The sequence below is a fragment of the Microcaecilia unicolor genome, chromosome 1 (genome assembly GCF_901765095.1).
Source record: "Microcaecilia unicolor chromosome 1, aMicUni1.1, whole genome shotgun sequence".
Classification (NCBI taxonomy): domain Eukaryota; kingdom Metazoa; phylum Chordata; class Amphibia; order Gymnophiona; family Siphonopidae; genus Microcaecilia; species Microcaecilia unicolor.
The window spans coordinates 35,514,488-35,540,418 of NC_044031.1; the positions used below are offsets into that span (position 1 = coordinate 35,514,488).

The following is a 25,931-nucleotide window of genomic DNA, read 5'->3' on the forward strand; positions in this document are numbered from 1 at the left end:
ATCGCCGCCACAGTCTCTGCTGTCGAGCTCCGAGATCGCACCACGTTGTTGGCAAAAATCTGAAGATCTATCCACAGGTTTAGTGCCCATCAAATGGTTGGTTGTTTCTGCCAATTGTAGCAGGCTGGTTGAGCAAAACTTTTCAAATTGGGAATGCTTTTTATAGCAAATTAATGCTGAGGAAGCGTGAGCTCAGGGACTATGCAGCCATTCAACTGGATGACATCACTTCTTCCCCCCCCGTCACGGAGGTATTTAAACTTCTCTATCATATCTCCCCTATCCCGCCTTTCTTCCAAAGTGCACATATTGAGATCTTTAAGGCTGTCCCCAAACTCTTTATGACAAAGACCACCGACCATTTTAGTAACTGTCCTCTGGGCTAACTCCATCCTGTTTATTTCTTTTTGAAGATGCTGCCTTCAGATTTGTACACAGTATTCTAAACGAGATCTCACCCACATCTTATACAAAGGCATCATTTCCTCCTTTTTCCTAATGGTCATTCCTCTCCCTATGCAACCAAACATCCTTCTACTTTTTGATGTCACGTTTTCTACCTGTTTGGCCACCTTAAGATCATCACATACAATCACACCCAAGTCCCATTCCCCTTTCAAGTACAAATGTTCTTCACCCTCTAAACTGTACCCTGTACGTTTTAGCACTGAATCTTAGCAGACAAATTTTGAACAAATTCTTGAAGCCTCACTAGGTCTTTCCTCATGTTATCCACACTATCAGGTGTGTCTACCCTATTGGTATCATCCGCAAAAAGGCAAATCTTACCAGACAGATCTTTAGCAATATTGCTCACAAAAATATTAACAAGAACCAGCTCAAGAGCCAAACCTTGCGGCACACCACTGGGAACAACCCTTTCCTCAGAGTGAGCTCCATATTACTGTCTCTCGCCTTCAACTCAACCAGTTCCTAACCCAGTCAGTCACTTTAGTGCCCGTACTGAGGACACTCGGTTTATTTGTCTAGGTGGAGCCATGTCAAAGGCTTTGTTAAAATGTAAATACATCACATCTAGTGATGAGGAGTAGCCTAGTGGCTAGTGCAGTGGACTTTGTTCCAGGGGAACTGAGTTCGATTCCCACTGCAGCTCCTTGTGACTCGGGGCAAGTCACTTAAATCTCCATAGCCCCTGGTACAAAATAAGTACCTGAATATATGTAAACTGCTTTGAATGTAGTTGCAAAAACCTCAGAAAAGTGGTATATCAAGTCCCAGTTCCCTTTCCCTCGGTCCAACTCTGATCACCCAGTCAAAGAAATTAATCAGGTTTGTCTGACAAGACCTGCCTCTAGTGAAAACACGCTGCTTTGGTTTCTGCTATCTGTTGGATTCTAGAAACCTTACTATTCTCTAGTGAAGCTTTTCCTACATTGAAAGCACAAAAATGGTCTCTCAACAGTGTGTATCTTCTGGGATGACTATTAGATGTGCTTTACTAATAAAACTTTTCACATTCAGAACATTACATAGGCTCACAATAGTGTGGCTTTTTTGATGTGATATTAGATACTTTTTCAAAATGAACCTTTTCTCACATTTAGAACATTAAAGTGATCTCACCGGAATGTATTCTTTGGTGGTCTACAAGATTTCTCTTACTACTGAAGCTTTTTTCACATTCAGAATATGAAAATCGTCTCTTACCAATGTGGATATTCTGATGACGTTTAAGACCCTGTTTAAATGTGAAGCTTTTCTCACATTCAGAGCACGAAAATGGTCTCTCACCAGAGTGTATTCTCTGATGATTTACCAGATTTGTCTTACAAGGGAAACTTTTCTCACATTCAGAACATGAAAATCGTCTCTCACCAGTGTGAATGTTCTGGTGGAATTTTAGAGTGCGTTTGTAAGTAAAGCTCTTCTCACATTCAGAACATGAAAATTGTCTTTCACCGGAGTGTATTCTCTGGTGATCCACCAGATGTGTCTTACGAGTAAAGCTTTTCTCACATTCAGAACATGAAAATGGTCTTTCACCAGAGTGTATTTTCTGGTGATTTACCAGAGTTGTCCTACAAGGAAAACTTTTCTCACATTCAGAACACGAAAATAGTCTCTCACCAGTGTGAATGTTCAGGTGATATTTTAGATTGCTCTTCCAAGTAAAGCTTTTATCACATTCTGAACATGAAAACAGTCGCTCACCAGAGTGTATTCTCTGGTGATCCACCAGATATGCCTTTGTAGTAAAGCTTTTCTTACATTCACAACATGAAAATGGTCTCTCATCAGAATGTAGTTTCTGGTGATCCTTTAGACTTTTCTTACTAATGAAGGTTTTCTCACATTTTGAACATAAAAATGGTCTTTCACCAGAGTGTATTCTCTGGTGATTTACAAGATGTATCTTACGAGTAAAGCTTTTCTCACATTCAGAACAGGAAAATTGTCTCTCCTCAGAATGTATTTTCTGGTGATACCTTAGACTTTTCTTACTAATGAAGGTTTTCTCACATTCTGAACATGAAATTAGTCTCTCACTAGTATGTATTTTCTGGTGATACATTAGACTTCTCTTACTAATGAAGGTCTTCTCACATTCTGAACATGAAATTGGTCTCTCACCAGTATGTATTTTCTGGTGATTCCTTAGACCTTTCTTACTAATGAAGTTTTTCTCACATTCAATACATGAAAATCGTCTCTCACCAGTGTGTCTTTCCTGGTGATATATTAGAGCTGTCTTACTAATGAAGTCTCTCTCACATTCAAAGCAGGAAAATGGTCTCTGACCAGTGTGGACATTCTGGTGATATTTTAGATTTCTCTTGTCAGTGAAGCTTTTTTTGCATTCAGAACAAGAAAATAGTCTCCCAACTGTGTGGATTCTCTGTTCTTCCCCTGCATATGTGATATTAATGGCATTTTGCTCAAACACAGATTTATCAGCCGAATCCCTTGGTGATTTTCTTGGCTTCTTTTCTGAGACACATTGATTTATGTGGTTTCTTCTCCAGTCAGAACCTGGAGGATCCTCTCTGTCTCTTTTCATTAACATCTTATTTTCTTCCAGATTCACACTGAGTTTCCAGTGATGTGTCTCTGTATTATTATTTTTGGGGTCATCCATTTCTAGATAAAAACACAAATTCTGGGAATTATTATGTTAATTGAAAACAACAAATAAAACACAATGTGGTACAGCTAGGACTGAAAGGTCCTGGGTGGAAAAATTAAGATGGGATCCTATAACACCATTGGGCTAATTTTCAAAATAGAAGGATGTCCATCTTTCGACATAAAATGGAAGATGGGCATCCTTCTCACAGAGATGTCCAAATCGGTATAATCAAAACCCTATTTTTGACGTCTCCCAACTGCAGTACCTCACAAGGATGTCCAAATTTCAAGGGGGCGTGTCAGAGGCATAGCGAAGGCGGGACTTCGGCATGCTTAACACTTGGACGTCTTTGACCCATAATCGAAAAAAACAAGGATGTCCCTGACGAACACTTGGACGTTTTCATCTGGATGTGTTTTTATTACAAATAAAGCACAAAAAGGTGCCCAGAATGACCAGATGACCACCAGAGGGAATCGGGGATGACCTCCCGTTACTTTCCCAGTGGTCACTAACCCCCTCCCACCCTCAAAAAACAACTTTAAAAAATTTTCGTGCCACACTCAGATGTCATACTCAGGTCCATCAGTTTTAATAGGTACTGCAGTGCACTTCAGACAAGCGGACCCAGGCCCATACCCCCTACCTGTTACATTTGTGGAGGAAACAGTGAGCTCTTCAAAACCCACCACAAACCCACTGTACTCATATATAGGTGCCCCCCTTCACCCGTAAGGGCTATGGTAGTGGTGTACAGTTGTGAGTAGTGGGGCTCAGCACACAAGGTAAGGGAGCTATGTTCCTGGGAGCAATTTATGAAGTTCACTGCAGTGCACCCTAGGGTGCCCAGTTGGTGTCCTGGCATGTCAGGGGGACTAGTGCACTACAAATGCTGGCTCCTCCCACATCCAAACGGCTTGATTTGGACGTTTTTGGTTTCAAAAATCATCAAAAGTCAGAAATGTCCAGATCCAAGGACGTCCAAATCTAGGAACGTCCAAATTTAAGGATTTGGACATCTGACTGTATTTTTGAAACGAAAGATGGACGTCCATCTTTTTTCAAAAATATGGGTTTCCCCGCCCCTAGATTCCACCGTTTTGCAAAGACGTCCAAATCGCAACTTGGACGTTTCTTTCTAAAATGCCCCTCCACGTAACTCAAGTAATGGGTCCAGGAGATAGGTCCCCTCAAAACTCCAGCCAAGAAGAGGAGTGGTGTGCGGAAAATTGAAGGATACCTAATTTAACATGGCATGTAATACTTTATATGTATATCCGAGTTTGATTTGTCCCTGCCTTTCTCAGGGCACAGACCGTAGATGGCACCTAGATCCTTCTCCTGGGCAGCGATTCCTAATGTGGAACCTTGCATCACTTAGCTATAGTTTGGGTTCCTCTTTTCCACATGCATACTTTGCACTTGCTCACATTAAACGTCATCTGCCATTTGGATGCCCAGTCTCCCAAGGTCCTCTAGCAATTTTTCACAATCCTCTTACAATTTAACAACTCTGAATAACTTTGTGTCATTAGCAAATTTAATTACCTCACTAGTTATTCCCATCTCTAGATCATTTATAAATATGTTAAAAAAGCAGCAGTCCTAGCACAGACCCCTGGGGAACCCCACTATCTACCCTTCTCCATTGAGAATACTGGCCATTTAATCCTACTCTCTAGGTGGTTGTCTGTTTGGCTACAGAATCAAGTCATTCTCATTGAGAATGGTGATGCTTGGGGTGCCCTCCCGCGGGAGGTGGTGGAGGTGGGGGTGGTGGCAGAGTTCAAAACTGTGTGGGATGGACAGGGGGGAAATCGTTTTCAGAGGGAATGGATGCACAGAAGCTTAGCGGAGATTTGGTGGCAACAATGGTTGTGATCAAAGCTACTGCTGGGTATACTCTGGAGGAAAGGAGAAACAGGGGTGATATGATACAGAAGTTCAAATATTTGAAAGATATTAATCCGTAAACGAATCTTTTCTGGAGATGCGAAGGCAATAGAACGAGAGGACATGAAATGAGATTGAAGGGGGCAGACTCAGGAAAAATGTCAGGAAGTACTTTTTCATGGAGAGAGTGGTGGATACTTGGAATGCCCTCCCGCGGGAGGTGGTGGAGATGAAAACAGTAACAGAATTCAAACATGCATGGGATAAACGTAAAGGAATCCTGTTCAGAAAGAATGTATCCTTGGGAGCTTAGCCGAGTTTAGGTGGGGATAGTGTTGGGCAGACTTATATGGTCTGAGCCAGTGGTGGGAGGCGGGGATGGTGGTTGGCAGGCGGAGATAGTGCTGGGCAGACTTATACGGTCTGTGCCAGAGCTGGTGGTGGGAGGCGGGGATAGTGCTGGCCAGACTTATACGGTCTGTGCCCTGAAGAGGACAGGTACAAATAAAAAGTAACACATATGAATTTATCTTGTTGGGCAGACTGGATGGACCGTGCGGGTCTTTTTCTGCCGTCATCTACTATGTTACTATGTTACTATTCAATCTCAAATAGCCTTTAGAGTGTTCCAAATGGCTCTTGGCTTGAGGAAGTCGATATAGAGATCTGTTTCCTGGGCAGACCAAGTTCCTTGGGTGTGAAGCCCATCTACATGAGCTCTCCATCCCAGGTTGGATGCATCCATTTTTAACACTTGTAGAACTGTCCACCAGAGAAGGGCATGAGTCAACTTTGGAGGAATTGGATAACATCCACTAGATTCTCAGCAGCCTGAGATCACTGGGAAGACAGGCATTAATCCGCATACGAACCTTTTCCGGAGACGGGAAGGTGGTAGAACTAGAGGACATGAATTGAGATTGCAGGGGGGCAGACTCAGGAGTAATGTCAGGACGTATTTTTTCCACGGAAAGGGTGGTGAATACGTGGAATGCCATCCTGCGGGAGGTGGTGGAGATTAAAATGATAATGGAATTCAAACATGCGCAGGATAAACACAAAGGAATCCTGTTTAGAGGGAATGGATCTATGGAATCTTAGCGGACATTGGGTGGCGACGCAGGTATTTGGATAACAAAACCGGTGCAGGGCGGACTTGTTGGGCAGACTGGATGGACCGTTCAGGTCTTTATCTGCTGTCATTTACTATGTTACCCATTCCTCTCTACTCAGTATTTTATAGACCTTTATCATATTTCCCCTCAGTCGTCTCTTCTCCATGCTGAAGAGTCCTAGCCAGTTCACTTTCCTCATTGGCACTTTCATTGCCCTTCTCTGTACCTTTTAATTCCCCTATATCTTTTTTAAGATGTGGTGACCAGAATTGCACACAGTATTCGAGGTGCGGTTGCACCATGGAGCGATACAAAGGCATTATAACATTCTCATTATTGTTTTCCATTCCTTTCCTAATAATTCTTAACATTCTATTTGCTTTCTTAGCCACCGCTGCACACTGAGCAACCAGAGCAGCTCCATTTGGCCTTGCGTCAACTCCCAGGATTTTCACCAAGTGTCTAGCAGTAGTTGTGCTTTTACGCATGCTGGGAGTGTATGTTCCCCTATGTGGACAATTGGCTGGTCAAGAGCACATCACAGATGGAGTGACAGTGTCAATTCGCCTAACTAGTCGGGTGTTGGAGTTACTAGAGTTCACCATAAACTACACCAAGTCCCACCTTCTCCTGGGCCAGTGATTGGAGTACATAGGAGCTCTGTTCAGCAGGCCACAGCTCGCCAAATGTTGAGACTGCTGGGCCAGTGTGGGCTCCAGTTCATTTTAAAGGTGCTTCTGGCATGTCCAACTGTTAGAAATGTGAGGGTTAAAGCATTGTTTTTTTTTTCATTCTTTTATATCTCTTGCTGTACAGTTATGGAATCTTTAAGAAGTTAATTTTTCTTTCGCAAAATCGTGAAGGCTTATTTGTTTTCTAGCTTTTAAAGAAGTAGTTTTAAATAGTTTTGTTCATCCTGCTAAAAAAATGTAATGGAACTCTTTTGTATCCCACTTAGAACCTCAATTAAAGGAGTTGGCAGGTTATAAGTTCATTATAACAGAACAGACCGTGGTACTGGTAGTGGTGTTTCCCTATTCGGAATCCGAGATATTTCCTGTGACTGGGAAGTATCAAAATGTAGGTATAGGTATCCTTTTAAATCCAGAGAGCACAGCCAATCATTTTCCTGAATCTTGAGGGTGCCCAGGGAAATCATCCTGAACTTTCCTTTGATGAAGAATTTGTTCAGAACCCTTAGGTCTCGGATGGGACAAAATCCCCCACGTGTTTTGGGCACAAGGAAGTACCTGGAATAGAATCCCTTCCCTTGTTCCCCTGGTAGTATGGGTTTGATTGCATTGGCCTGTAGAAGGGTGGCGATTTCCTCTACAAATATCTGCTTGTGCAGAGAGCTGATAAATGATGATTTCAGTGGGCAATTTGGTGATCTTTGATACCAATGCAGGGCGTAAATGAGACAGACTACTTCAAGAACCCAACAGTTGGAGGTTAGAAAGAGCCACCTGTGATGGTAAAAATGCAGCCTCCCTCCTACTGGTAAGTTGTCCGGAACGGTTACTTTGAGTGCAGCTATGCTCTCCTGGAGACAGTCAAAAGCTTGTCCCTTGCTTCGACTGGGGAGAAGGCTATTCTTATGATTTGCAGAAGACTGATCATGAGGAGATAGCTAAATTAAAGCTACAAAAAGCAATGAGGCTGGACTGGATACATCTGAGGAAGGAATTTAGGGAAAGTCTGGCGATTCCGCTGTCTGATCCTTTCAATGCTTCTTTACAGCCGGCAGTGGTCCTGGAGAATTGGAGAACAGCGGATGTGGTCTTTCTCCACAAAAGAGAGAGTAAGGAGTAGGTTGGGAGCTAGAGGCTGGTTATTTTGACCACTGTGGTGAGTAAATTAATGGATGTATCAAACAGAGGGCAGAGCAGTTTCTGGAATCCAATGGACTGCAGGATTCAAGGCAGCATTGGTTTTACTAGAGGTTACCGATTAATATATCTGACTGGGTGACCAGAGAATTTGATTGAGAGAGGGCACTGGATGTGGTGTTCTTAGAAATGAGCAGAGACTTTGACACAATTCTGCATAGGTGACTTACAAATAAACAGAGTGCGCTCAGTATGGGCCTTAAAGTGACCGGTTGGGTTTGAAACTGGTTAAGTGAAAGGTAACAAAGAGTGGTGGTAAATGGAGTTCACTCGGAGGAAATGGGCATTAACAGTAGTGTGTCACAGGGGTTGATCTATGGTTCGATTCTTTTTAACATATTTGTGAAAAATATTGCACAGGGTTGTCAAGTAAGAATTGCCTTGTTGTGAAAAATACCAAAACTCTGCAATGAGGTAGATACACTGGAAGGGATGGATAATATGAGAAGGGATCTACTGAAGCTTGACAAATGGCCTAGAATTTGGCAGCAAGATTTAATGCTAAAAAATTCAGGGCAATGCATTTGGGCTGCAAAAAACAGAAGGGAACGCAACAGTTTAGAGGGTGTGATGGAAAATATTAAGAATTGCTTTTCAGTCTTACTTTGATCGATAATACATTTTAAACTCTTCTGTATTTTACTTGCCTGGTATATCTCAAAGAACAGGCTGGAAGGAATGAGATAAGGCACCTCTCAAGAACAATGTATGTCCCTGAAACTAGCTTGTGCAGAAGGGAGGTGTAGGAGATAAGGCACCTCTCCAGAACAATGTATGTCCCTGAAGCCAGCTTGTGCAGAAGGAGGGGTGGGTACTCTTGAGGTTCGGTAAATAAGTCACCTGGCCAGTGGTTTGTTTTCTTGAACTGAGAGTGTGTGATGGCATCCCCATGCACATTTCTGGATAAGTTTTAGCTTAAAAGGGGGCTTTTTGCAGCAGAGCCTTGGGGCTCATTCTGTGGATGGACGCATCGTGCAGAAGACTTGTTCCTGGTCTGGACGCTTCAGGCTTTCACTGCAACGGGCCCCCCAGCTGATGAGATAAGGGCCTGAATGATGTAATTCCTGACCAGTGATGATGATGTATGTATATATATATAAAAATCTTATTTTACTTTTCTATAGCCTTCCTTTAGTAATGTACTCGATTAGTGTGTGTACTTCTTAATCATTGTAATGCAGTAACAATAATGACATACACTCTCCAATTAAAGTGCAAATAAAGAGTTTCATTTACCCAATACGAATCTAAAAGGATCTGTAGTATTTTATTCTGTGAGCAGTCTGTGGTGATCAAGTGAGCAGGCTGCAATACCGAACCAATACAGAGGGCAAAGTATTTCTGTACACTAAAAGAGAGCAGGATGGGATCTTTCTGATGCTTTTAATGTGGCCAAACAGGTGGAAAAGGCAACAAGAAAATCAAAAGGATGCTTGGGTGCATAAGGAGAGGAATGTCCAGAAGGAAAAAACAAAAAGGTGATAGTGCCACTGTATAAATCTTGTGTCACATATGTATGCATTGTCCATCAAATGTGTCCTGAGAGGGGACCCAAGTTTTGTGACTTTCTACGGAAAGCATCATTAATTGCCAAGCGCTGCATTTTGGCTCAATGAATCTACCCAGAGGCTCCCACTTTGACATACCATGTAAAATAAGTTTATCTTGTTGGGCAGACTGGATGGACCATACAGGTCTTTATCTGCCGTCATTTACTATGTTACAACAGCGGAATTTTATGAATGATCTGTTATGGATGGAGTGCTTGTCAGTTGACAATCGTAGTCATCTGTTTAAGAGGTGATTCCTTAAGATGTGGACACCGTTTGTGAACACACTTACCGTACGAGTTTGTTCGATTGTATTGAATAACCTGAAAATTTAAATATTGTGTGGCATGGGCATTCCTGTTTCACTTTCTATTGTGTTCTTTTGTGTACTGCGTTGGGGAAACGTGGAGGAATTGAGGGGGAGGGGGTTTTGCTTTCGCTAATCAGCAATTGAGGTATATGCCTTGTTGGCAGGTTATGTTTGTGTTTTTGTTTTGCTTTCACTCTACAAATTGTAATTGTAGTCATGGTATGTTTTGGGTATAATTTTCAATAAACATATTTTCAAATAAATCTGTGGCAGTAAATATACAGGAGGCAGGCCTCTTTCAATTGAAAGGAAGCTCTGGAACCAGGGAATATAGGATCAGTAGCGTACCAAGGGTAGGGCGGTGAGGGCCGTCTGCCCCGGGCAGCAAGGGAGTGCGAGCAGGCACATGGCGGTCGGCTCTGCCGGTCACCTGCCCCTCTGATGTCGCTTCTTGTTCCAGGGCAAGGACTGGCAGAGGTAACAGCTGCGCACCTGCTACGCACACCCCCTTGCTAGGAGGAAAGGTGGTAAGGTGATGCGCTGGGGGTGGGGTGGGGGGGAGGTGCAGTGGCATCCTGCCCTGAGTGGCAAACAAGCTAGGTACGTCACTGCATAGGATGGAGGTGAAAGATTACTGCTGAGTCTATCCTATAAGCATACATTTCTTTACAGATAGAGTGATGGATGCATGGGCTGTCCTCCGTGTAGATGACAGAGAGGAGCAGACTAAATAGGCCATATGGGCTTTACCTGCCAAAGTTTCTTGTTTCTATATTTCTATTACTACACTCACCTGAGCAGCTGCTGTTCCCAATTTCTCTTTTCTCCGATTGTGGTTCATCCCTGATGTATGGCTCTTCCCCTTGTTCAATGCGGGAAATAATATCAGGGGCAACAGTCTGAGAGGCTATTCCTGGGATAAGAACACTACATTGGATTCTCCATAACCAATCTGGATGCAATTCACAATAAGATCCCCACACTCAGTATTTTTCCTTCATGTGACTCAACCACCTCCATACCAAGTACCTCCATATATATATATATATATATATATAGTGCCTGTCCTCCCCTCACAATAACCCCCACAGACACAGCCCTGTGTGACAACCATTCTCCCCTCACTATAACCCCCACAGACACAGCCCTGTGTGACAACCATTCTCCCCTCACTATAACCCCCACAGACACATCCCCGTGTGACATCAATTCTTCCCTCACTATAACCCCCACAGACACAGCCCCGTGTGACAACCATTCTCCCCTCACTATAACCCCCAGTCACAGCCCCGTGTGACATCAATTCTCCCCTCACTATAACCCCCACAGACACATCCCCGTGTGACAACCATTCTCCCCTCACTATAACCCCCACAGACACATCCCCGTGTGACATCAATTCTTCCCTCACTATAACCCCCACAGACACAGCCCCGTGTGACAACCATTCTCCCCTCACTATAACCCCCACAGACACATCCCCGTGTGACATCCATTCTTCCCTCACTATAATCCCCACAGACACATCCCCGTGTGACATCCATTCTTCCCTCACTATAATCCCCACAGACACATCCCCGTGTGACAACCATTCTCCCCTCACTATAACCCCCACAGACACAGCCCCGTGTGACATCAATTCTCCCCTCACTATAACCCCCACAGACACAGCCCCGTGTGACAACCAATCTCCCCTCACTATAACCCCCACAGACACAGCCCCGTGTGACAACCAATCTCCCCTCACTATAACCCCCACAGACACAGCCCTGTGTGACAACCATTCTCCCCTCACTATAACCCCCACAGACACAGCCCCGTGTGACAACCATGCTCCCCTCACTATAACCCCCACAGACACATCCCCGTGTGACATCCATTCTTCCCTCACTATAATCCCCACAGACACATCCCCGTGTGACATCAATTCTTCCCTCACTATAACCCCCACAGACACAGCCGCATGTGTCACATCCATGCTACTCTCACTATATTCACAGTTCCCAATATCCTGTGGCAGCTCAGCAGTAAATTCTGTGTCAAGCATTAAAAATGATGTAACTGAGACTACTGTGTGGCACATTTGCATAAATGTCAATGAATATTTTATCTTATTTTACATGACAATGATTCTCCACTATTTATACAACATAAAAAAGTTGCTCTAATGAGTCAGACTAAAGCTCCATCTAGCCCACTGTTCTGTTTCTAACAGCGGCCAAGCCAGGTCAAAATACCTGGTACAGTTCCCAAAAGTAACAAGTACCCCCAAGGACATGCAGTGGCTTTCCCTAGGTTTACTTAATAATGATTTATGGAATTTTCCTCCAGGAATTTGTCCAAACCTTTTTTAAACCCAGGTACATTAACTACTTTTACCATTTGCTCTGGGTAGAGTTCCAGAGCTTAACTACATCTGAGGGAAAAAAATATATTTATCCTATTTGTTTTAAATGTGCTACCATGGAACTTCAAGGATGTGTCCCCTATTCATAGTAGATGATGCAGAAAAAGACCTGCATGGTCCATCCAGTCTGCCCAAGAAGATAAATTCATATGTGCTACTTTTTTATTTGTACTGTCTTCTTCAGTGCACAGACCGTATAAGTCTGGCCAGCCCTATCCCCGCCTCCCAACCACCAGCTCTGGCACAGACCCTATAAGTCTGCCCAGCACTATCTCCGCCTCCCAACCACCAGCCCCGCCTCCCACCACCGGCTCTGGCACAGACCCTATTAGTCTGCCCAGCACTATCCCTGCCTCCCACCACCGGCTCTGGCACAGACCGTATAAGTCTGCCCAGCACTATCCCCGCCTCCCACCACCAGCTCTGGCACAGACCTTATAAGTCTGCCCAGCACTATCTCCACCTCCCAACCACCAGCCCCGCCTCCCACCACCGGCTCTGGCACAGACCCTATAAGTCTGCCCAGCACTATCCCTGCCTCCCACCACCGGCTACTTTTTGAAAGAGTAAAGAATCGATTTGTTCCACCCCATTAAGGATTTTACAGAACCCTATCATACCTCCTCTCAGCCGTCTCTTTCCAAGCTGAAGAGCGTCATTCTATCCCCTTAATCATTTTGGTCATACTTCTCTGTACCTTTTCCTGTTCCACTACATCTTTTTTTTTGAGATGCAGCAACCAGAGCTGCATACAATTCTCAAGGTGTGCTATAGCGATTAAAAAGCATTATGATGGGTTTTTTTTTTTTGTTTTATTCTCTATTCCTTTCCTAATAATTCCTAAAGTTTTCTTTGCTTTTTGGCTGCCACCACATTGAGCAGAAGATTTCATACTAATTGTCATGATGACAAAAATAGTATGGGGTTTGCATTGGTACAAGGAGAGAATCAATGACCTGAACATGTATACCCTGGAGAAACAGGGGTGATATGATACAGACATTCAAATATTTGAAAGGTATTCATCTACAAAAAAAAAAAACTTTTTCCAGAGATAGAAAGGTGGAAGAGCTAGAGGACGTGCATTGATGTTAAAATCGATCTACGAAAGAACGAACTTCTGCATATTACTGAAGACCCATCTCTTTAATAAAGCGTACCACAAAGATTAACCAATGTGAATATGCACAACTCGCCCATCTATGTTTAGAACTGTTTCATTATATCTGCTTGTACATTATAACTTTGTTTAATTATTATTATTTTTTTACATTTGTACCCCGCGCTTTCCCACTCATGGCAGGCTCAATGCGGCTTACATGGGGCAATGGAGGGTTAAGTGACTTGCCCAGAGTCACAAGGAGCTGCCTGTGCCTGAAGTGGGAATCCAACTCAGTTCCTCAGGACCAAAGTCCACCACCCTAACCACTAGGCCACTCCAAGACTTTGTAATACTAAATGTTTATTTACAATATTCTTCCACTACTCATGATGTATTGTAAGCCACTTTGAGCCTGCAAAGAGGTGGGATAAGGTGGGATACAAACGCAACAAATAATAATAATAATGTTGCAGGGGGGCCGACTTAGGAATACTGTCAGGCAGGAGAGGGTGGTAGATACCTGGAATACCCTCCCGGTGGGAGGCGGTGGAGATGAAAATGGTAACGGAATTCAAAAATACATGGGATACACACACAGAAACCCTGTTTAGAAGGAATGGATCCATAGAAGCTTAGCGGTGATTACATAGCAACACCAGTAATTGGGAAGCAAAGCCAGTGCTGTGAAGACTTCTACGGCCTGTGCCCTGGTTGTGGTTGGGAGATTTGGATGGGCTGGAGTGAACTTCAATAACAGCTTCAGATGTTTTAGGACAAGGACAGTGCCACACAGGCTTCTACAGTCATATCTTTTTTTTTTTTTTTAATTTATAAATTTTATTAAAGTCAAAATATCACAACTGCGTTGTATCTTATCATAACATTACAGATCACCTTATAACATAACATGTCTCAACTGCATTTTAAACATTTTTTCTCCCCCTCTCTCTACCTCCCTCCACCCATCCCCCCCTCCCCTCTCCTCCCTTCTTTATCCCTCAGGATGTCAAGTTGTTCTCTTCTCTCCCATTATCAAACATCTACAGTCATATCTTATGCTATGAGTTTATCTTGTTGGGCAGGCAGGATGGACCGTACAGGTCTTTACCTGCCATCATCTACTATCTTATGTTACGTTATGACTCCTAATGTGGAACCTAGCATCCCATAGCTATAATTAGGGTTATTCTTCCCAATGTACATCACTTTGCACTAGTTCACATTAAATTTAATCTGCCATTTGGATGCCCAGTCTTCCAGTTTCCCAAGGTCCTCCTGCAATGTCTGCTAATTTCTACAACGTGATTTAATAACTCTGAACAGTTGCATCATCTGCAAATTTCATCATCTCACTCATCTTTCCTATTGACAGCGCATTCATAAATATGTTAAAAAGCACCAGTCTCAGTACAGAACCCTGTGGCACTTCACTATTCACCTTTCTTCACTGAGAGAACTGGCCATTTAACCTTACTCTGTTTTCTTTTATCCAGTTCCCAATCCACAACAGAACATTGCCTCTTGGGTAATCTGTTCTGTTTTTTTCAGCTTTTTGGGTGGACAAAGGGATCTCAGTGATCCATGTGGAAAAGGGAGGAAGGAACATCTATATAAATAATTCCCACCTCTGAAGCTCACTCCATGTCACTGAAGCCCCCCTGAAGCCCCCCCCTGTAGTGTTCATAGGGTGCCCCACCCTCAGCCCCGCCCACCCCCGACATAATTCGCAACTCCAACGTTCTGAAGCTCACTCCGTGGCTTCAGTGCAGGGACCAGGGCTCATGGATTCGTCATGGTGTAGACTTCCGTCTCTGGCCTCTGTCTCTGCCCTGCCCTCACGTCACAGAGTCATGACGTCGAGGGAGGGCCCCGCCCTCGCGTCAAAACGTTATGACGTCGAGGGCGGATAATCAGAGGACACGACACCTCCTCCAACGTTCGGAAGCTGACTGTGGCTTCACTGAACTTCACAAGCCATCTTTCAATACTCGGAGATAAAAAAAAAAAAACTTTCAAAAAAGAACAAAAAAAAAAACCTTTTAAAAAAGAACTCCATTTGAAAGGTAACTTCGTTGCAGGACAAAAGGGAGCATTTGCAAGGTGCCCATTGCTGCTACACCACGCTGGCTCTCAGCACCCGACGGAGGGAGGGAGGGACGCCCTAGAACTGGCAGGGAGAGGAGAAGGGGAGGGGGACCCTGGAACTGGGTGGGAGGCCGACCCTGGAACTGGGAGGGAGGGAGGGCCGACTCTAGAACTGGGAGGCAGGGAGGGAAGAAGGGGGGCCACCCTAGAACTGGGAGGGAGGACGGCCAACCTGTAACTGACAGGGTCGGGGGAGAGAGGGGGGCCCCCTGGAACTGGAAGGGAGGGGGGGCCCCTGGCACACACTCTCATTCTTACACACACACTCTCTCTCACACAGACACACTCGCACCCAGTCTCACTCTGTCTGTCACACACACACTCTCACACATTCACTCTCTCTCTATCACACACTCACTCTCGCACACACTCTGTAAAACATACACACTCCGAGGAAAACCTTGCTAGCGCCCGTTTCATTTGTGTCTGAAACAGGCCTTTTTTCCTAGTTTGGCAGAAGGAAAGAATCTGAAATGGGTGAGGGAGTGCAAAAGGGAAAAAGTGGGCAGGAAACAAAGAAAAAAAGTGGGAAGCTTCCACAAACATTGTTTAAAAATATATTAGAAGCCCAGAGCAGATGTATTCCATATATTTATAAAAGGTGGAAAGAAAAGCAAATGACAGCCAGCAAGGTGAAAGAGGCTATTAGGGACAAAAAAACAACCTTCAAAGAATGGAAAAAGGATTTGAATGAAGAAAATAAGAAGCATCATAAGCACTGGTATGTTAGAGGAAAGCATTGATAAAGAAAGGTAAAAGAAACTTGTCACAGAGGCAAAAACTCACAGTAACAACTTTTTCAGGTATACCAGAAGCCTGTGAAGGAATCCATGACACCGTTAAATCATCAAACATTCAGGGAGGACGAGGCCATAGCAGAGAGATAAAATGAATTCTTTGCTTCGATCTTTATGGAAGAAGATACAAAAAATGGCTTTCAAGAGTGATCATGCAGAGGAACTGAAAGAAATCTCGGTGAACTTGGAAGATGTACTGAGCCAAATCAACAAATTAAGAGTAGTAAATCACCTGGACTGGATGGCATGCACTCTAGGGTACTGAAAGAGTTAAAAAATGAAATTGCTGATCTGCTGTTAGTAATCTGTAACCTGTCGTTAAAACTGTCTGTAGTACCTGAAGATTAGAGAGTGGCCAATGTAATACTGATTTTTATAAACGGTTCCAAGGATAATCTGGGAAATTACAGACCAGTAAGCCTGACGTCAGTGCCGGGCAAAATAGTGGAAACTATTATAAAGAATAAAATTATGGAACACAATTAAACAGGGTTTAATGGGACAGAGTCAGCATGGATTCAGCCAAGGGAAGTCTTGTCTCACCAATCTGCTTTATTTCTTTGAAGGTGTGAACAAATATGTCGATAAAGGTGGCCAGTTGATGTAGTGTATCTAGATTTTCAGAAAGCTTTTGATAAAGTTCCTCACGAGAGATTCCTAACAAAATTAGAGTCATGGGATAAGAGGCAATGTTCTGTTGTAGATTAGGAATTGATTATTGGACAGAAAACAGGGTATGGTTAAATGGCCATTTTTCTCAATGGAAGAGGGTGAATAGTAGAGTACCACAGGGATCTGTACTATTTAACATAGTTATAAATCTGTAAATTGGAATGACAAGTAGGTGATTACATTTGCAGATGAAAAATATTCAAAGTTGTTAAAACACATGTGGACTGAAAAATTGCAGGGAGACCTTAGGAAACTGGAAGATTGGGTATCCAAATGGCAGATTAAATTTAATGTGAACAAATGCAAAGTGATGTACATTGGGAAGAATAATCTGAATAATGGTTACCTGAAGCTAGAGTCCACATTGGGAAGAAAAAGATCTAGGTGTCACTGTAGACAATATGTTGAAATCTTCTGCTCAGTGTGAAGCAGTGGACAAAAAAAAGCAAACAAGATACTAGGAATTATTATGAAAGGGATGGAAAAGAATATTATAATGGCTCTGTATTGCTCCATGGTGCGACCTCAACTTGAGTACTGCGTTTAATTCTGGTCGCTGTATCTTTAAAAAGCTATAGCGGAATTAGAAAAGGTTCGAAGAAGAGCAAACAAAATGATAAAAGGTATGGAACTCCTTTCATATGAGGAAAGGCTAAAGAGATTAGGGCTCTTCAGCTTGGAAAACAGATGGCTGAGGGAAGATATGCTAGAGGTCTACAAAATCCTGAGAGGTGTAGAATGAGTGGAAGTGAATTGCTTTTTACTCTTTCAAAATGTATAAAGACCAAGGGTCACTGAATGAAGCTACTTCGAAAACAACTAGGAGGAAATATTTTTTCACTCAAAATGTATAGTTAAGCTCTGGAACTCGTTGCCGGAGGATGTAGGGGGAGCCACTTGCATTGGGATTGGTAGTATGGAATGTTGCTACTATTTGAGGTTCTGCCAAGTATTTGTGACCTGGATTGGCCAATGTTGGAAGCAGTATCCTGGGCTAGATGGACCCGTGGTCTGACCCAGTATGGCTATTCCATGTTGTTCTTAACCCCATCCCATCCCTTTTACACTAACAGGGCCCTCTTACCCTCATTCCCCCTCACTTCCCAATCTCTTGGCATGATCCTTTCCCTCCTCATTGATCTCGCTTCCAAATCATCCTGTCTTCAATCTCCACAACATTCCACCCCCCCCCCCCCTTCATAAACTGCAGCGCTCACTCACTTTCTATCATTTTCACTAAACCACACCAGGAAAGCCCTCACGTTCAGAACTGCCTTTCTGGGCATGACCAGGGCTCCAAATAAAAATACACAATTCTCTTACCCACTGAATTCAGGTTATCATAATTCTCCTTCATCACATCCTTGTAAAGCTCCTTCTGACATTCTTCTAAATCCTCCCACTCCTCCTGGCAGAAATAGATGGCAATGTCCTCAAAGGTTACTGGGATCTGAAATACAAAACCAGAAACACACTCAGGCCATGGTAATATGCAGCCATCTGCTGCATCCTGAATAAAACGTCTCCCTTCCTGTCACTGTGTGAGCTGAGACTGGCTCACTAACTGACAGGAAGACAGACATTTGAAAAACAAAAAAAGCCAGCTACACTTCCCGTCTCCTACCCTCTATGAAAACTTCCCTTGTGGCCCAGTGGCTCCCAGACACCGTCAAATCCTCCGCTGACCTTCCCTTGACTTAACCACTCACTTGAACCCCTGTGCGAGTAGCAAAGGGATCACATTGTCATAAAATGTTTTGTTTTGGATCAGACCGGTGCAAAGTTCTTGATTTCTAAACGTGGGTGTAGGAAGTCTGTATTCTCTCATCTAGTTGTAATTTTACTTCTGATGCAGCCTGATTTGTGAAAAATGGCCATGTTAGATTTTTTTTTTTTTACTTTAAAATATCTTTATTGAAAGGTTTGTAATTTCATCAACAAAAGGAACAATAAACTCAGCATACACAAGATAATATTCCAATGCTTATTTCACCCCCTACCCTCACCCCTTAAACGAAATCCCCCTCTCCTCATACTGTAGATAACTAAGATTGTGGCAGTGAGAAGTGCAACCCCCACGCTGATGTGGTCTAGGTGACTGCCTATATTATACCCAGGACAGGTGGACAACAGAGGTGCACACTATTATTTATTTATTGGGACCAGGGTGGGACTAGGATATACCCAAGAGGCCGAGCAAGCACTGCACCAGACTTCACACGCTGATGGAGACTACACCAGTTCTTTTGTTGAAAAACCAACATCTTTACTGTCCTTCAATTCAATAGCTAGTGGCATGCGCCACATCACTGACTGGTTTCACAGAACACAGGACCATACAAATACAGAACTAGAATTACAATTATACCCAGAAATGCACTTCAGCAGCTATTTGCACATGATGGGATTACCATTGCCGCCCCTACTGAAGCATACAGGAATAATGACATCAGCAAAAGCAACTTGGAAATGGATCTGTAAATTACACGGATTTTCTTCGAATGGTACACCATACTGCGGAAACCCAGGCCAAAGTATTGGCCTGCTTATCCGACATTGCTGCCTGGATGTCCACCCGCCACCTGAAACTGAACATGGCCAAGACCGAGCTTATTGTCTTTCCACCCAAACCCACTTCTCCTCTCCCACCACTCTGTATCTCAGTCGATAACACCCTCATCCTCCCCGTCTCATCTGCCCGCAACCTCGGAGTCATCTTCGACTCCTCCCTCTCCTTCTCTGCACATATCCAGCAGATAGCCAAGACCTGTCGCTTCTTTCTCTTTAACATCAGCAAAATTCGCCCTTTCCTCTCTGAGCACACCACCCGAACTGTCATCTCGTCCACTCTCTCATTACCTCTCGCCTTGACTACTGCAACCTACTCCTCACTGGCCTCCCACTTAACCATCTATCCCCCCTTCAATCCGTGCAGAACTCTGCTGCACGTCTTATATTCCGCCTGGACCGATATGCTCATATCACCCCTCTCCTCAAGTCACTTCACTGGCTTCCGATCAGGTACCACATACAGTTCAAGCTTCTCCTTCTGACCTACAAATGCACTCAGTCCACAGCCCCTCATTACCTCTCTACCCTCATCTCCCCTTACGTTCCCACCCGAAACCTCCGCTCACAGGACAAATCCCTCCTCTCAGTACCCTTCTCCACCACCGCCAACTCCAGGCTCCGCCCTTTCTGCCTCGCCTCACCCTATGCTTGGAATAAACTTCCTGAGCCCATTTGCCAAGCCCCCTCCCTGCCCATCTTCAAATCTTTGCTCAAAGCCCACCTATTCAATGTCGCCTTCGGCACCTAACCTTTATGCCTCTATTCAGGAAATCTAGACTGCCCTATTTTGACTGACTGTACATTTATTCTTTAGATTTTAAGCTCCTCGAGCAGGGACTGTCCTTCTCTGTTAAACTGTACAGCGCTGCGTAACCCTAGTAGCGCTTTAGAAGTGTTAAGTAGTAGTAGTAATTAGGGTTTCTGCCAGACACTCATAACTACTACTACTACTTATCATTTCTATAGCGCTACTAGACGTACGCAGCGCTGTACACTTGAACATGAAGAGACAGTCCCTGCTCGACAGAGCTTACAATCTAATAACCTGGCTTAGCCACTGTTTAAAAAAAAACAGGATACTGGGCTAGATGGACCCATTGCTCTGACCCAATATGGCTACTCTTATGTATGTTTCCATCAGAGAGAAAAAGACCCAGAGGAAGAAAAAAATTCCTTATACTTTTCTTTCTATGTAATTTGTCACCAATTACCCCAATTTAGCCTAACAATTTTAAGACTGCTAAAGAATAAGAAACCCAAAGCACATCTTGCAACTGGGACTCCTGATGTCTCTCCTGCCACTCAGTGAGGGTCCCGAAGTGCCCTTCCTCAGCCCCAGCTCTGCTCTAGTGGGTCCTATTAAAGTCAGGGCTGAGTGTATCAGGTTAGAAAGCTGCTGTGACGTGTTTGCATAGAGGCCAGAAAGCTAGGAGCAATCTCCTACCTGAGCAGAAGCTCCTGCAGGCATTTTCCTCTCTGTTTTCGCTGCTTTGTAGGATTGCAAATGAACTGGGAACTCTTCCTCTAGCTGTTTGGGAAAGAGAAAACTCAAAATAGAAGCTGTTATTCCTTTATTTATTTATTTTTTTCTCTCCTACCTCGGTATAATCTGGCTCTCTTCAGGCGCACGGTGATGATGTCAGAAAAGGGGCGGAGCTTTGCAATTAGCCGGACGCTGCTGACTGTTATCAAAGGAGGTTAGATTGAGAGGAGGAGGTTGGCTAAAAGTAACCTAGGATTCGGAGACTTAATAAACAGGAGTGGAAGTGAGCCTATGTAGTCCACTGTAAGAGCTGAAGCCAGTAGGCGGAGCTTACAAATAGCAAAAGATTATAATGAGATATCTGTATTTTGTGTTCATTTTTCTACTGTTCTATACAATACAGAGGGCCAAATTTCAGCGAGGCTAACATGTTTCCTGATGGGTTCATATTAACTGTTGTTGTAATCTGCCTTGGGAAGCCTGGTGTTATAAAGATTGGAAGTAACATAGTAGATGACGGCAGAAAAAGACCAGCACGGTCCATCCAGTCTGCCCAAGAAGATAAACTGATATGTGCCACTTTTTTGTGTATACCTTACCTTGATTTGTACCTGTCTTTATCAGGGCACAGACCGTATAAGTCTGCCCAGCACTATCCCCGCCTCCCAACCACCAGCCCCGCCTCCCACTACTGGTTCTGTCATCCAATCTCGGCTAAGCTCCTAAGGATCCCTTCCTTCTGAACAGGATTCCTTTATGTTTATCCCACGCACATTTGAATTCCGTTACCGTTTTCATCTCCACCACCTCCCGTGGGAGGGCATTCCAAGCATCCACCACTCTCTCCGTGAAAAAATACTTCCTGACATTTTTCTTGAGTCTGCCCCCCTTCAATCTCATTTCATGTCCTCTCGTTCTACCGCCTTCGTATCTCCGCAAAAGGTTCGTTTGCGGATTAATACCTTTCAAATATTTGAACGTCTGTATCATATCACCCCTGTTTCTCCTTTCTCCAGGGTATACATGTTCAGGTCAGCAAGTCTCTCCTCGTACGTCTTGTAATGCAAATCCCATACCATTCTCGTAGCTTTTCTTTGCACCGCTTCAATTCTTTTTACATCCTTAGCAAGATACGGCCTCCAAAACTGAACACAATACTCCAGGTGGGGCCTCACCAACGACTTATACAGGGGCATCAACACTCCCTTTCTTCTGCTGGTCACACCTCTCTCTATACAGCCCAACAACCTTCTAGCTACAGCCACTCCTTTCATTGGGGCACATGGAATCACATCTTCACCCCATCTCTTTTTTTACAAATGGATTATTCTGTTTGGAGCATGTTTCAGGGATAAGTGGTTTTCATAAGTCAAAATAATAAATATTTTCTTTCATGGAGATCTCTTATTTGTTTAAACATAAATAAATGGGCTATAAGCCCCTAGTACAGTCCATTGGATTTCTTATATTTTGTCCTTGTGATGATTTATACTGTGCCAAAACTTCGCGCCTTCTGTCTCGCTGCACCCTACGCCTGGAATAAACTTCCTGAGCCCCTACGTCTTGCCCCATCCTTGGCCACCTTTAAATCTAGACTGAAAGCCCACCTCTTTAACATTGCTTTTGACTCGTAACCACTCGCCTCCACTTACCCTCCTCTCTTCCTTCCCGTTCACATTAATTGATTTGATTTGCTTACTTTATTTATTTTTTGTCTATTAGATTGTAAGCTCTTTGAGCAGGGACTGTCTTTCTTCTATGTTTGTGCAGCGCTGCGTATGCCTTGTAGCGCTATAGAAATGCTAAATAGTAGTAGTAGTAGTAGTAGTAGAAATACAGTGAGTCAGAATAATAGAATTCAGTAATATCCAAAACTTATAATTGTGTTTGCATTTGGATAACAACTGAGAAAATGCTGTTGAAAAATGACTTGAAGAATAAATAAATACATATCACATAACTGGAAAACGTTGGCACATTTCAACTGACTCTGGACTTCTTCATAAAGGTAGTTCATTTGTTGAGAGCCCACTCCACGCAGTCTCACATAGATTATTTATTGGCTTCTAGGGAGCTTTTTTCCCAAATCAGTGGGACACAGATAGGTCCTTAGCCAATATCCAATCAGCTATGGTCCTCCGTCCTTCTGGATTGGTTACCTAGGGGACCGGAATTGAATCTGCGGGGGTGGGTCTTTATCTGCAGCGTCTGTATAGGGAGGATGGATTCGGGGGGGAATCTATTGCAATGCTGGAACGATTACAAATAATTCCATTTGGCTTCTGAGCCTGATGCGATCCTTTATTAGGAGGCCTCTAAAGCAGTGCTCCAAGGACAGATTATCAGCTACTCTAGTCATACTAAGCGGGTCCACAATCGGGAAATTCTTGGCTTCGAGAAACAGTCACAGGTGCTGCAGAAACGCTTTGAGGTCATTCACAATGAACACCGCAAACAATTGTTAACTGTGCAAATAGCCTTAAACACCTTGTTACATGATTAGGCTGCTAAATCATTTGCATATTATAAACACCAATCATATAAACATGGTAGCAAATGTGGCAGACATCTGGCTCGTATGGTAACAATTAAGAAAGGTCCAAAAAGATCCTCATGCTGAAAGGTTCCAATGGGATCTTGGTACACACAGATTTTGAGATCTGTGAGATGCTCAGGACCTTTTACCAAAATCTGTATCCCCCCCCCCCCCCCCCCCCCGAGGCAGATGGTCTCCCTAGTCAGATGTATTTAGATGGACTTGGCTCTCCCACAGATATTGCAGGCTAAGATTTTTTGAATTCCCTAGTTACGCCAGACAAGGTCTATTTGGCAATGCAGCAGAGTCCCTTGGGGCAGACCCTGGGCCCTAATGGTTTTCAGATGGAGTTTTATAAACTTCTCAGAGAGGCTATTGTCTTCTCTTGGCCAATATGTTCAACACATGGGTAGATGGTTTTGCCAGCCACTCTTAATTTGGCTCAAATTGTGGTTTTGCCTACACCTGGTAGGGATCCTACTCTCCCAGAGTCCTATAGACCAATTTCTCTTCTCAAGTATGAAGTTAAATTGTTGGCTAAAGTTATGGCTAATAAACTGGGCAGAATTTTGCTCTCCATCATACATGACTCACAAGTGGGCTTTGTTAAAATTCACTCATTATCAAAAAATCTTAGATGAATTTACCTCTTTGGAACGTGGAGCCTACAGGGGGAAGCCTTCTCGCTTAGTCAGTTTTGACGCAGAAAAAGCTTTTGATCGGGTTCACTGGGATTTTTTATATGCTACTTTGGAGAAATATGGTTTTCAGGGTCACTTTGTATCCATGATAGAAGCTCTTTATTCTTCTCCCAAGGTTTGGGTGCTGGCCAGTGGATGTCTCTGATAGCTTTGTCATCAGACGTGGAACTAAACAGGGATGCCCGTTGTCGCCTCTCTTGTTAATGCTTACAAGTTTCAAGTTTACTGAAAATGTACTATCCTGCCCAATAGAACAACCATCTAGGTGGCGTATAATCTAAAAAAGGATAGGAGGGGGAAAAGACTAACAAAGACAAACATGATACAAAAGGAAATATGGTGGAACTCCAATGTAAAAATAGGAAAGAAGAGAGACAGAAAAAAACAAAGAGGGAGGGAAGTCAGTTTACCAGGTAGGTGTTGCCTCATCAGTAAAAGCTAAGAATAAGTGTCTCGAAAAATAAACGTTTTAAGTTCAGTTTTTAAAAGTGGCAAAGAAGTAATCTGTTTGAGATGGGATGGTATGGAATTCCATAATTTAGGACCTTGAGAGGAGAACATGATATGTCAACTATGTTCATGAAAAACATCTTTATGAGTGGGGATAGTGAGGAGATTGAATTGAGCAGATCTAAGAGTTCACGTTTGAGAATAGGGGATAAGGTATCGAGAGAGGTATAGGGGTTCTGAGAAAGTGAATGTTTTAAATATTAGCAGGAAGATCTTATAGGTAATGCGGTGTGGAACAGTTAACCAATGGGAGGTTTTGAGGTAAGGAGTCATGTGATCATATTTTTTAAGATGGTAAAGGTTACGATCTTTGACATGGATATCTCACGAGTCTTTCAAATTGGCAGCTTTTGCTGATGATCTCTCGGGGGTTTTTACTAAAATGTTTTCAGGAATATGGTGATTATGTGAGTTTTTTGTTTAAATTTTAACGAAATCTGAGGCTTTGCCCTCTATGGCGGCTCTTCAGTGCACTTGGAGGGCTTATTTTCCCCTCCAGTGGGCCACTGGTTCTTTTCGATACCTTGGGATCTTGCTCACCCCTTCTACTTTGGCGTTGTACTCGTTGAATGTGGCTCAGTTGTTGGCCAACACAGAATGCCAATTAGAGAGTTTGAAAAACTTGCCTTTATTGTTTGGTAGGGCATATCAGCTTAATTCGTATGATTATTTTTCCTCAGTGGCTGAATATGCTGCAGATGCTACCGATTCGATTACTACAGAAAGATATCAGACATTATAATAAGTTAGTCTCTCATTTCTGTTGGGCAGGGAAGAAACCTAAATTACTACTGCAATATTTCATGGGTAGCTGGGCTCGGAAGAAGGGGAGATGGGGTTACCTAACTTGAAATTACATAATTTGGCTTGCCTGTTGTGGCATGCTAGAAATTGGCTTTACTTCCAGCATCAGTTTATGACGCTCCAGCTGGAGGCGGCCTTTTTTTTGCGCTTGACTGATCTCTCTGTTACAGCACGAGGAATGGTTGTTCCCTGTTCACATGTGGCACAGTGTTCTTTTGTATCCACTGCGCTTTATTTTTGTTTACATTTGTACCCCACGCTTTCCCACTCATGGCAGGCTCAATGTGGCAGGCAATGGAGGGTTAAGTGACTTGCCCAGAGTCACAAGGAGCTGCCTGTGTCTGAACTGGGAATCGAA

The 25,931-nt window shown here is 43.5% G+C and overlaps 1 protein-coding gene and 1 pseudogene across 2 annotated transcripts; both read right to left on the reverse strand.

Moving 5' to 3' along the window:
• LOC115465113 overlaps window positions 1–25,931 on the reverse strand; it is a 500,577-nt pseudogene that overhangs the window by 350,273 nt on the left and 124,373 nt on the right.
• Window positions 1,266–21,156, reverse strand: LOC115464812 (gastrula zinc finger protein XlCGF26.1-like). 2 transcript variants are annotated; one of them, XM_030195172.1, is made up of 4 exons: window positions 20,984–21,156; window positions 18,292–18,418; window positions 10,639–10,758; window positions 1,266–3,099 (listed from the first exon to the last, which is right to left on the reverse strand). In XM_030195172.1, the coding sequence occupies exons 1-4, from the start codon at window positions 21,005–21,007 to the stop codon at window positions 1,562–1,564; spliced, it is 1,809 nt and encodes a 602-aa protein (XP_030051032.1). In that variant the 5' UTR covers window positions 21,008–21,156; the 3' UTR covers window positions 1,266–1,561. The 2 variants fall into 2 exon arrangements, with proteins under 2 accessions (XP_030051032.1, XP_030051035.1); XM_030195175.1 differs by lacking the exon at window positions 10,639–10,758.